General features: G+C 37.1%; 1 protein-coding gene across 3 annotated transcripts in view; it reads right to left on the bottom strand.

Annotated features, from left to right (window-relative positions):
- Positions 1-17: 17 nt before the first annotated feature.
- slc38a6 (solute carrier family 38 member 6) overlaps positions 18-13,656 on the bottom strand; it is a 39,279-nt gene continuing 25,640 nt past the window's right edge. For all 3 annotated transcript variants that reach the window (XM_048592184.1, XM_048592183.1, XM_048592185.1), the window contains 8 exons: positions 12,033-12,118; positions 9,341-9,399; positions 6,622-6,684; positions 4,388-4,438; positions 3,560-3,639; positions 2,883-2,983; positions 2,667-2,791; positions 18-1,266 (listed from right to left, as the gene is read on the bottom strand). In XM_048592184.1, coding sequence (XP_048448141.1) covers positions 1,207-1,266; positions 2,667-2,791; positions 2,883-2,983; positions 3,560-3,639; positions 4,388-4,438; positions 6,622-6,684; positions 9,341-9,399; positions 12,033-12,118 — 625 coding nt within the window. In that variant the 3' untranslated portion in view covers positions 18-1,206. The remainder of the gene's footprint in view (positions 1,267-2,666; positions 2,792-2,882; positions 2,984-3,559; positions 3,640-4,387; positions 4,439-6,621; positions 6,685-9,340; positions 9,400-12,032; positions 12,119-13,656) is intronic.

The following is a 13,656-nucleotide window of genomic DNA, read 5'->3' as shown; positions in this document are numbered from 1 at the left end:
CTATTTGCACACCTAATTAATCCACTTTATTGCGAATGCTCTGCACATCAAGGCAAGGCCTTAGTCTTGTTAAGATTCTTGATGCTTGTGCACTATGGCCTGTTTGACTCTTGCCCTGGAATAGTCTACATGTCACTTATTTCCTTTAAATTTGGTTTTTGCCCTTGTTTCCTTCTCATCTGTCTCCCTGCCATTTTAGTTTAAACCCTCTCCACCACACTAGAAGGTACTCCAAGAATATCCATTCTTGTCCTGCCTGATAAAATAAATAGTATGAATAGTTACACAACCTTATCCATTGAATCAGCTGTTTCCTCTTGCCTAGTGTCACTTTTGACACCCTTCCCAGACTGTTTCACTGTGGGACACTTCCTGTAATTATCCACGAATTAATCAACTTAATCCTCATTTGTGAGGACCATAGTATCATTATTGAAATTCAAGTCTACATCCTTGGGCTCATTTAACATTGCTGGCCCATTCAGTGTACCACTGAAGGACGTCAGACACTGAAGCATAAAATGGTAATCTAGACCGAATGTTTGAATCTGTATTGATTGAACTGATGAACTAACCAATTTGTACAGTTGATTTAAAGACCTCACATATTCTCAAACAGATGCTGCAACCATAGGATCTCATGACCCAGATCTCAATTGTCTTTGTTGGGATCCATGAGAAACATCCCTTCGGGTGGGATGACTCCTAGCCTCCCAACCCTTGCATACTTTCCACAAGTAGTTGGCATATTTGCTGTATTTGAATCTGCAGCTGCATTTAAGATTTGCTCATATGCCTCAATGGGATTCAAACTGCACCTAAATTTAACTTTGTTGGAGCAGTCAAATGAGCTCCCATCCCTTGATGTGGGAGTTAAAATCTGCCAGGGGGTTCTTGACTACTGCAAATCTACCTTCACTGGCAACACAGAAGTTGGAATTCTTACAGTTCCACATGTTAAGATTAGTCTTAATGGCAACCTTGTGAACAGAACATGAGTCGCTTGCTCAGCACAAGCTCAAATAGGGTGCATCAAAAACATCCCTGTAAGATGATGTCCATCCTGATCAGATTGTTTCCTCTATATATTTTGCAAACTCATGAATAGGCCTAAATCTGCCATTTTGATCTTCAAAAAAAATGCCCGGCCTACTTCAGATGAACTACAAGAGTAAGGTACCTCAAATATTTGTACAATTTGTAAAGCTAGCTGCTCCACACAGGCTCACATGTAACTTCTGCATAGTGGCATTCATTAACAGGATGCTGCCAAAAAAAGATAAATAAATAAAAATAAATAAAAGACGTCCTGTCACACAGATGAGTAATATGGTACAGGCCTTTCAGTGTTGGTATGATGCTAGATGATATCAGGCTGTAAACCCCAAAAAGACTGGTGGATCATTTAAAAAACCATGCCTCAACTCTTCCGAATAGGGAAGGTACTGACTTTACTCACCCAAAAACACAAGAGTGCTCAATAGATGTTTTTCTCCGATTGGACAGTATTTGTTAAATAATCTAAGAATTAGAATTATTGTACTAAGAATTACACTGAGAACTGATTTAAGATTGTTAGTTGGGCATATAATCCGGACACTCGTGTGCAGCTTTCATTAACACATCCGGCTATTCTTTGCAGACAGAAGAACACGTACACACAGTGCACCTATTTCAAATTAATAACATGGCTGTCAACTATTTTTTGATTCATTCTCCAAGGCACTTAAAATCTAACCAGTGCATTCTCCATGGTAATGCCTCTAACAGAGTCCACTTGTCAACCAATCCACATCATCTACTCATACACCAAAGTGTTGTATTTGTTTACATTGTATGTCTTGACTGCAAGATGACAAGCTTCAATGACAACTTTTTAATATTGTTGATATTAAAAGCAGCTAAGATGTCTTATTTTGAAAGATACATTTGCAGTATTAGTCATGCATTAGATGTTTTTCTCAAGAGGCTCACCATTCCAAAAAAATTTTTGTGGACCTCCCACTGACATTTTGAAATGCAAATAAGATACAAATCCTATTGTTTTTCCTCTTTTCTCAAAGTTACATCTTCATAAGTATAAACGTGCGCGTTATGGGGCCTCTTCTCTCCCGTGGACGGACACTGAAACTGTTCAAGTACAATTGGTAGGTTTTCCTCTAATGGGCAATATCATCATAAATAGGTGGTTTGCTCATTTGTAATGTCCAAGTTGACAAAATGTCAAATCTCTCCTACCATAGCTCAAAAACATCAGCACTTCCAGGGACAACAAAAACCTAAATACCATCAGCTCAAATATTTTGTTTTAATGATTTGATCTGCACAATCCACGAGTCTTAGATAGTGGTGCACCAAGATGAAGTAAAAAACAAAAGAATAAAACTATGACTCTGACAATGGATACTGTTGTAAGTCAGGAACCAGTGCTCAACTTGTCTACTGATAAGAATCAACTGGATAAAGCTGAGGTGCAAGGGTACCACATTAATGCCATGCTTATAGGATAAAGATTGTGACAAAGCTAATAGCAAAGACTGTGGAAGTGATGAATACTTTAGGTTTAGAGTCAAGTTTGATAGATTGAACGGTCTTGAGCCATACTTAAATGAAAACAAGTTGTAAAGTATAAACAAAAACAAAAAACAACCATTGTCAAAACTCACTGGGAAATGGATTAGAGGCACTGTCAGAAGCACAGAGAAGAGTATACATATTCTAACTGACATGATGACGGTGTCCCGTGGCAGATACTGGCTATAACTGTGCAGCAACTGAGAGCTCACATTGGCTGAAAGAAAGAAAATTGAAGAAAATCTTAGCCTTTTGGGAGCACTACAGAAACAACTTTCAAAATATTCTGGTTAATACTCCACACAAACCATAAAATGTCAGGTAGCCAAACAAGGCAGAAAGCATGTAGATCGAAAAACTGAGAGTCATTCCTATGTTAACTGCTTTTTGCATCCTGCTCTTTGAAGGCCTGGTCAAAAGAAATCCAAATTTGTTAGTGTTACATGCGTTTGGCTGCAAGATACACAAAATGCTCACTTTTGTCCAAAACAAGGATCACAGAGCTCTCAATTAGAAGTGTTAAATTTGAATATATGAGCTAAAATACTTAAATAAAAATTACACTTCATAAACATTCATGCTAATTAATGACAGGCATTTGTGAATGAAAACAATTCCTAGTAATCCAGCTTTAAGTACTTCTGGGTCAGTCTGCATGTTTTACCTTCCCACCAGCACATAACATTTCACAAACTAACTAGCAAGCATGAGTAAATCATCCAATTGCTCACTTTTCCTTTAATTTAAAAGAAAGGAAAGGATGTGTGAAATCACTGAAGTTTAGAAAGAGCAGGATTCGAGGCTCAGCAAACAAAATTTAGCCTTTGAACAGTTAATGATTGGATACAGACCGATTTAATACTAATTTCAACTGAAGGCCAAAATTATTGGCTGCTTCCAGTGATAAAAAGTGATGCCCATTCAGTCAATTGGATATTTAAGAGACATGCTGCACATAACCTAGCAGGCACTCTGCTCAACATACCTTTTAAGTTCACAGTAAATTGGCAACACAGAAGTGTGGCAAAGAAATGAAAATGCCATTGTTGGAATTGCATACGCACTCTACAGGATGAAGAAAAATTGCAGTGTTAAAATATAGCTTCGATAAAGTTGGACTTTATATGCATGACAATGATTTTAAGAAAGGTGATCAAAATTGTCATTAATAGTATTGTCAAGTGGTACATGCCTAGCAATACTGTTCACTGACAGCTTTTGGATTTTGCCAGGGCTATTGAGCTGCCAACCTCAAAACCAGACTCAAACGAAGGCATTGAATTCCAGAGGTAGTGCACAAATGACTACCTTTGACATCAAGGCAATATCTAACCGAGTATGGCATCAGGGAACCCTCATGCCAATTTCAATCAACAATATTATCTGTGATAATGCAAAAAGTTATTCAGGATAACAATGATTTCAAGAGGGGCCCGCAGTACAAGTTACTAATCATTTCAGAAAGGCTACTTTAGAGACAGTGTTTTGTAGTCATTTTAATTTGACATGATTGCCAGTGCTTCTTCAACAGGCACATTCATTCACAGGAAATTGCTTTTTGCCTTTTAGTTCAGATTTTAAAATCACTTGCACCTATGAAATGGTTTATTAAAAAAAAAGTTAAAATTGGGTTCCATATGTAAATTATGTATTTCAAGTGACTTAAGCTAGAATTGCATTTAACTTTAATATCAGTAACACTGCAAGCTGCCAGATAATTACAATTGCAACCTTTCTTGGAAGACTAATTTGTTATACAATTTATAACCAGAGAATGAACAGCTCTTGCAGAGCAAGCAACTTGAGTACAAACCTTGGTTGAAATTTGTAGAAGCCTTGGTTTACATTCATCGGAACTAAAGTTCTAAACAAGAAAAAAAAAGGAAAAAACAAACAACTTTATAATCTATCAGAATCCCTAAAATAATTTGTCTAACTTTTCACGTTGGTATGTCTTCAGTCATCACCTTGCACACTTAATATGAAAACTTCTCTCCTCCACTTGAAATCACTTGAACCTATGTTATTGGGATGCAAACTATAAAGTTACCTAACCAACCAGGTCGATGTGCAAGAATGGGATACCATGAAAAAAGTTGGATATCCATATTTCCCCACCAAAAGTCATGAGAAAGTAGATTAGGACAAACCAATTTTTGCTCTTCAGTAGCCTAGGGACACAATGTAGCAGCTATTGTAGGGAGTGGGGAAATTTTACTGCCTTGGACATTCAAGAAAGCAATAAAGAAAAGTTTAAAAAATTGCAATACAACAATTCTATCCAATTGAATTGGAAACACAAACACAGATCAAGTAGGTACTGCTCATGGCATTAACATATTCCATTTGAAGCTTTCATACACTCTGAAATTGCTTCATGTGAAATTAAGCCAAACCTTTAAGTCCCAAAGAAGAGAAGAGTCATATTGGACTCCAAACACTAACTTAGTTTTTCTCCCCACAGATGCTGCCAGACCTGTTGAGTTTCTCCAGCAGTAACCTGGGTCTTGAACTTGCCATATTTGGGACCTTATGAAAGATGACTTTAGACAGCAGCAAATCAGTTACTAAAGACACAGTTCAATACTAAATTACTCTCAACCTGCAATCTTTGAGGCAAATGGATAACCTAGTGGTAGAAATTTAAACAAGTATCACACTGAGGCAACAGAATTTAAGGAGACAGATTAGAAGGAAGTTAACTAAAAACAAATACACTGGCTGATAAAGTCATACTAATGCTAGGTGAAGTCTGAAATGGAAAGCATTTATTCCCCATATTTACATGAAGTTAGAACAGCAAAAAATTGATTTTCAAGTTTACAAATGGGACCCAAACATTTTGCTTCGGAGACTTGTATCCCATACAAGGGAGAAAAAAAAAATCTAGAGCCACTCCAGAAAATATTAAAACACCCAGAGAATTATTGTGCCATAGTATCCAAGGAGACACACTATTCATGGCAACCACCCCTCTCCCCATTCATTATGGCACATTGTGCCCTTATACAAATAGACTGGCCCCAAAACAAAAAAAAAAAGGTGATTTTGGTTTATTCCTTACCCATCTACAAAAACACAAGCCAGTCAAACAGTTTGGCGAACTGCTACAACTAAGTCAGAACATGTTTTCCACTCATAGCTTGAAAGATTCATTAACATGAAGGCCATGCAAGAGTTGCGTATCAATAGTGATTCGACATCCAGGTACTCAGTGAACATTGATGTTCTGTTCAATATACCACAGGAAACCATAGACATCTACACTGCTACACTATCATGGCAATATAGACTTTAACATTTCAGCGAATAAGGACTCATACACTTATGGACTCAACAAACTGCAGTCGTGTTCAGTTTTAACACCACGTATGCCCAAATAGATGATGTCACCCATGGGATCTGACCAAACCCAGAACTTGAAAAATATTTTCACTTTATTCCATGAGACATGCCTCCAATAAGAATCCACCCAATGAACGCTCTTCTCTCATCTAGTATAAAATGCTGTTTTCTTTCTGTTGAAAAAAATTATCCTGATAAGTGCAAGACAAAAAGCTTTGAAAGGACAAGAAGCATTTTCAGCGATGTTCAAATGCTGAGTTATCAAAGACAATTTTAATACTTATACTCTGCACTCTTATTAAAAGCCTCCTTTATGTAATGCACTTTGATACTTTAGCCTCAAATAGGACAAATGTGACACAGTTAAAATGGCCAGGAATCAGTGATAGTTATTACAATCGTAAAACTGAAGGAAGCCATTTGATTGTGCTCATACCCATGAAAATAAAGATGTCCAATTAATCCTATTCTTGCTCACTCTCTCCATTATCTTGCAAATTCTTCTCATTCAAGTCTCTATCTAATTTTCTATTGAATTTGCTTCCACAACATTTAAAGCAATTCTTGCCCAAATTTAACTTAGTTAAGAGCAACTAGTCATTTCTTCAACACAACATCCTTAAGTAGGGCCTCATATTAGACAAACAGCATAGAATCATTCTAATCTCTAACTGTCACAGCAGTATCAAAAAGGTATCTTACCTGAACATAATTTACAGTGCCATTAAACAGTGGGCAAGGAATGAACCATTTTTTAAACACAACCTGCAGAAGATAAATCATGCTAATTTAAAACACCCAAAATGAAAACAGGGCGGAATTGCCAACAAGAAAAATGTTAGAGTTTAAGAGGTTTCTATAGGAATAGCTTTTGCAGTAGCCTATTTACATGTTGCAACTAAATTAGGCCACAGAAGTTTGAATTGCATAAGTTTTTCTACTTGACTGCAATACAATTAAGAAAGCCTTATATAAATGAGAGAAGGGTACGTGAAGCAAGTAAGAAAAAGGCAGGGTATTGTAGAGAGTGAACATTGTTGAAGCTGTTTAATTACTGCTCCAACACTATAGCACAGACATGCATATTACTACATTATAAAGTGCAGGAGAAAACTGGACTTTCAAACTTGTACTAGAATTCAAGTGTTCCATAGCTTTTGTCATAGTTGCCCACTTTAAAAGTTCACCCAATTTTTTTTTCAAAATAGTAAAGATCATGCAAGATGAGAAGCTAGATATCTAGTGCTTCCAAATTTAAGTTGAAAGCTTCACTCATTTAGTGCAAACTGCATACAAGTAGCATGCGAGAACAAGTATTGTCAGAAAATTGTCTGATTAAAATAAAAAGAAACCAATAACAGATTTCAACTTGTACTAAGATAAAATTGCAAAGAAAGTGTCTGTAGTAAGAGTCTCAAATGTGTTCAAATTTCTGATTTATTAATATTCATGTCAGTTGGAATTGCACATAGATAAAAACATGAATAAGTTAAATATTTTTCCTTTCCCTCCAAACTATTTGTCATATTTCCTAGGGCTAACAAAAGGTGTTTAAAGCAGCCCAGGAGATTATTAAAAGAGTTCTTAGCTATTACTTGGTACTTTTGTCAGAAATCTGACTCAAATTGCTCAGATACTTAAAATGGCATCATATAGTCAAATATAGTTTTTAAGAGTTCGACCTTTTTTGTTCAAGTTTTAGGAAATGTAACTGGACTGCATATGAAAAGAGATGCCAGAGGCAAGTACTATTACAACATTTAAAAAACATTTAAACAGGTGCATGGATAGGAAAGTTTTAGAGGATATGAGCCAAACACAAGCAAATCGGGGTAGTTCAGTTTAGGCAACCTGATTCAGCATGGATGAATTAAGACAAAGGGACTGGTTCTGTACTATATGGCTGTGACTCTATGATAGTGATCTCACCAAAATATTAATGAATGGATTCAAGCATATTTTGAGGGTGACTTAAAAGAGGGACCTAAAACCATTAATTTCTACCAAAACCAACTACCAAATATTATGTGACAAATGTTTTTGTAGTGAACTGATATGTGGAAGTACAGATAGATTTCTACAGAAGAATGCAAGAATTTAAAAGCCTGCTAAAAGAGGATTAATAGATTATGAAATACTTTACTAGTTATTGATGTAGAGAGAGCATCATATAAAAAGGGAAGAGTATTTAAAATAGGAAAAACAAAAAGATTAGTACCAGGGAAGAAAATAAGACTAGAAGTAGTTGAAGTATGACCAGCATAGGCAGAAATGCATGACTGATCTGCCTTTTTACTGTAATTTCTATTATGAAATAAAGTAGGGAGACGATCAGCTATTTGTAGGTGTGGTTTAAAACTAAGAATTTTTTTCATAGTGAATCAATGAGTGAACAAGCTTTTAAAAACTGCTCTATTATGGTGCTGCATCTTTCATAATTATGCTGTACTATGATAGTAAGGAATAGTCTGTGCATCTGAACAGTGGATCTGTTTCAGGTTAAGTAGAGTCATGGTACGTATTTTACAGTAATGTTTCATTATCATTAATTCCAGTATAATATGACACTTGACAAATATATAACAGCTGTTCTAGGCAATTAAGTGAAAACATCCAATAAAAAAATGACAGTTATGCCATTTTTTCCATATTTTTGTGCATTACATGGTTAGAGTGTGATTTTTTTCTGGTTAAAATTTCCCAGCTATTGATAGTGGCAGGTCAGTAGGCAGGAATATCCCAAGGCAGACCACTGGCAGTAGATGGCTGCTGTGATGCAGTATCCTTCCACAGCACATTATATAGGTTCAAGGTCAATTTTCTCACCATTTCCCTCCACCCATTCCATACATCAGCTTCTCAGCTAGCCTGGGCTGAGGTTATTCACAAGCAGTTGTAGAACAAGCTAGCTATTAATTATGTAACTAAAAAAAAAAGCAAAGTTCAGTACAGATTAATTATCTTTGGCATATTATCTTCATTCTTCCTGTCAACTCCAACTGCTGTGTAATAAGGAAAACCTGCTCCCGAAGATCTATCAATGCTGAAAATTGCTTGGAAAACATTTAAGCTCTTTTCAGTTACACAAGTGCCTGATCTTTCCTTGTCTGAAAAAAAAAGGTACACAACTGAGAACAGGAAATTAACTTGTCAGGAAGTAAGGGAAAGCCTGAATCATATCAGTTTATATAATAGCATACTACAATAGCAGAGTGCTAGAAACAAAACAAAAATGTCATCCAAGTCTCATTTTAGTGTTACCAAATAAAAAAAAAGTGACACTGGTGGTCACGTAGGCACTGAATCTGCAAACTTAAATGACATGATTTACTTTGGTACATATTAGTCATCTGTGACCATCCACCCTAAAACAAGTGACTAGCTTAACTGATTTAGAAGGCACTAAAGAAATTTCACTCACCACAATGGTAAAGTAGACCATGAACAAGATGGACAAACCACTTGTATAACCGAGAAACTCTGAAAACAAAAAAATGACATCCAGTATTAGGAAATCCCAAATACAAGCTGTGCTGTAAGGAGAAATAAACATTCTATGATAATTTACAAGAAGGGAATGATGGTCTACAGAGTCACGGTCAACTTCAAGAATGAGCAGTGTTTACATATATTCCAACTCCTCCTACAAAAAAAAAGGATATTAAACAGAATGCAAAAACACAGGCAGAAAACATCAACCGGTGTTGACAAATTTGCAGCCCTCCACCAGTAGAAAACATGGTTTTGAAAAGATGGTAGAAAACTCAAAAAATACATTTTATACGTTTTATGACCTTTGCTTAATCAAAGATGTGAGCCCACAACCTGCACTCAATTGTGGCATCCTTTCAGCTGAGCATTTGTTAGCCAGCCACATTCACTAGTGAAACTGGAATGATTTGCTCTGAAGCAGGGTGGATTTATTAGGGGTACCTGAAATTAGGAAGAGGTTTTCCTAAACATAAAAAGGAAGAGAAACTCAAGATAGATTTAGAGGTAATTGATGAAACTGTTGGGTAAGATGCCAAAGTTAGTTTTAAATACAGGGAGTTGAGATGATTTGGAAAGTTCTAGTTTAGTGTGTAGTGGAAAGTTTGAAGAAAATTGGATGTGTACCTGAAATTTGAAGAGGTTGCCAAATATCAGAATTTGTTAACATTGATAACTATCAAACAAAAATATCTCCAGGCAATGCAACTGCAGGCGAGACTTGGCTTCAAGGTTTGCAACCCGGATTCTTCAAGATACAGAGAATTGTTGCAAAGGAAAAATGAAGTGCAAGAAAGATATCATGACTCAATTTCTGATTTGGTTCAGCCTCTTTCCCTAGTCACTAACAAAATGTTATACAACTAAGACAAGAATTTTACAAGACAGAGGCGTGCTCAAATATTTCTAATAGGATTCAGTTGAAATTCTGTTTGTTGTTTAAAAGGAAGTTTTAAAAAGCCATTAACTGATACTTAGTTGAATTCTGAATGCACCAAGCTAAGAAGAGCAAATGTTGATAGTTACAAGAGTTAATAACATTAGAACTATAGTGATAGCTATGGTTAAAATGCTAGAAGTGCACGTGTCAGACATGGATTCTGCAACAGGACAGTTGGAAGAGATTTAAAGAATAAAACACCTTGCCAAATGCAAGTGAAAGGTCCAGGAAATCCCAATCCGTACACAAGTTTTTGATGCAGTACTCAAGCAGAGGAATTAGTTACCAAAAATTTGAAGGTTATCTGACTGGAGTTCAGGAGATGCAAGTCATAAGACCATACGACATAGGAGCAGAAATTAGGCCATTTGGCCCATCAAGTCTGCTCCACCATTCAATCATGGCATAAGTTTCTCCACCCTATTCTTCAGCCTTCTCCACGTGACCTTTGATCTCTTTAAATCAAGGGCCTCTGTCTTAAATATACAGAATGACCTGGCCTCCACAGTCTTCTGTGGCAATGAATTCCAAAGATTTACCACTCTCTGGCTGAAGAAGTTTCTTCTCAGGTATTCTAAAGGGTCTTCCCTTTACTCCAAGGCTGTGCCTTGGGGCAGTCTCTCCTGCTAATGGAAACATCTTCCCGACATCCACTCTAACCAGGCCTTTCAGTACTCTGAAAATTTCAATTAGATACTCTCTCCCCCCATCCTTGTAAACTCCATCAAGAATAGACCCAGAATCCTCTAATGTTCCTCACACATTAAGCCTTTCATTCCTGTGATCATTCTCATGAACGTCCTCTGGGCCCACTCCAGGGCCAGTACTGGAGATATTGGGCCCAAAATTGCTCACAAATTAGTCAAGTAGATGTAGAAAGAAATTTGAATCAAGTAGTTCAGCACAACCGGTTCATTTTACTCACTGCATTCTTAATTACCTATTTAAGACTGTTTGCTTTAACTTATTTTCTTTGAATTTGGTGAAGTAGCATTCTTTTGCTTTAAACCAACTACTCGTCTTCTATGCAAGAATAAAGACACAAGAATTTTACAAGAGAGGTGTGGGGAAAGTTTCAAATTCCATAAAGGAAAAGAAGATCATCACACTTCAAAGAACAAAAACCTAATGTTTAGTTTAAGTTCAGTTTTAATGTTACTGAAGGGGGTGGAGAATTCAAATGCCTAACATACGTAGAATAACACTGCATTATAAGATCACCTGCATTTGGAAAGGACAAAAATTTTGTTGTTGGGTAGGTGTAATCAAACAACTGAGAAAACAATTTTAGGACCCTGGAAGATACAAATAGTGGGCTCCAGAGTTGTATCTTAGAATTATTTTCATCGACTTTCATTTCCTTTCCAAATCCTACATACAGGCATGTTTCCGAGGAATTCCAATTTCACGAAAGGGGTCAAACACACCAGTTAAGCAAAAAGTATTTTCAATAATTTGTGGTTACAATGAGTACTTTTTTTTAAATAAATACATAGCACATCTCAAAGCATGTTGGCAATGTTATGCAATAAAGTGTAATTTGAAATAAGTTTTGACCAAAACAGTGCATAATTTTACAAACACTTCAAAATCAGCAGTAACTACAGATCAATTAAGTGTTATGCTATTGATGACATACTGCATTAGGGACTGGAGAGAAAATAATGTAAAAACAAACAATCACCTATTTTAGGAAGAAGAGCAAGGGGCAGAACAACGAAGATAACCGTAACAAGAAGGAGAATCTGTCCATTAAGATACCATGGAGTCCTAAAGTGTGAAAACAAAGATAAGGTTAAAGTTATATAGTACCAGTAAGTGAACATAAAAAAATCAAAGAACTTGCAAGTTTATGGCCAAAATTTGAGAGCATGGGTCTAACAGGACAATTCTGTCATCACAGGAACTAATCTTGTGGGCTTGACTGCGTTGCTTCCAATATAACATCCACAACCACCATCTAGTGTGATAACAGCAGTAGATGCAAAGAGATGCCACCATCAGCAACTTCTCCTCTCAGTCACTCGCCATTCTGACTTGGAAATATACTGCCAGACCTTCAGTTTAAGAGTTCCAGGATAGTGACCCAAACATTGTAAGTCTGTCTATACCAAATGCATTGTAACAGTTCAGGGCAGCTGCTCACCACCTCAAGGTAAACTAGGGATAAGTAATACATGTTAAGCCAACTAGCAATACATACATCCCATGAATTAAGGGAATTTTTAAATTCTCATCTCTTTGCAGCCTCTATGTCCTCAGTTTAGAGAGTCCAGCTTTGTATTGCTGGCAAACTTGGATTAAAAGGGGCAGAAAGTAATGTGTTTTAAGTCATTAATAGTAATAGACAAAATAGCTGAGGCTTCAAGACAGATACTTGCAGCAATCTACTAGTCAATTTACCAAACTGAAGATAAAAAGCTATTTTTCCCCACTTTCACATTTGCTGGTATACTCAAGTTTGTAAATTGAGTATCCTGCATAGTCACCCTGCACTATTGCCTTGTCCATTCTAAGTTTCCAACTCTACCCTCTTACTTGCAGGCCATACTATTAAAGCCTTCTTTACAGGCCATGAAAAGGCTCAGGAGGACACTAATCCCAATACCCATTAATTGAAACCCACTTCTCCCACAGCATCCTGCTACCTACAAATCTCATCCATCATGAGTCAATTTGAATGTTAATCAGATAGTAATCCAGACACTAAATTTGTGGGATAACAAGATGTAGAGCTGGATGAACACAGCAGGCCAAGCAGCAGAGGAGCAGGAAAGCTGGCGTTTCAGGCCTAGACCATTCTTCAGAAATGGGGGAGGGGAAGGGGTTCTGAAATAAATAGGGAGAGGTGAATAGACGATGGATAAAGGAGAAGATAGGTGGAGAGGAGACAGACTGGTCAGAGGCAGGGGTGCAGCCAGCAAAGGTGACTAAGAAAGGCAATGTGGCCGAAGTACCTGGTTTGCTTCAGGACGAGGTCGAGCAGTTTCAGGGCCAAAGAGATTACAAGAGAGTTGCAGTGGGGGAGAGATTCACTGAGATGTTTCTGGAGGGAGGAGTGTAACTTCAAGGTAGGCATCCTTAGAAGAGGCTTCACGGTGGGGTTAAAATTGTTTCAGAGATAGTAGGAACTGCAGATGCTGGAGAATCTGAGATAACAAGGTGTCGAGCTGGATGAACACAGCAGGCCAAGCAGCATCAGAGGAGCAGGAAGGCTGAGGAAACCCTCCTCCCTCCGGAAACACCTCAGTGGATCTCTCTCCCACGTCCCAAAACAAACCAGGTACGACAGCCACATTGCCTTTCTT

The sequence above is a fragment of the Rhincodon typus genome, unplaced genomic scaffold (assembly GCF_021869965.1).
Source record: "Rhincodon typus isolate 14 unplaced genomic scaffold, sRhiTyp1.1 hic_rhity00000760, whole genome shotgun sequence".
NCBI lineage: Eukaryota > Metazoa > Chordata > Chondrichthyes > Orectolobiformes > Rhincodontidae > Rhincodon > Rhincodon typus.
Note: the sequence above shows the minus strand (reverse complement) of the source record. Positions and strands in the feature narration are given on the sequence as shown.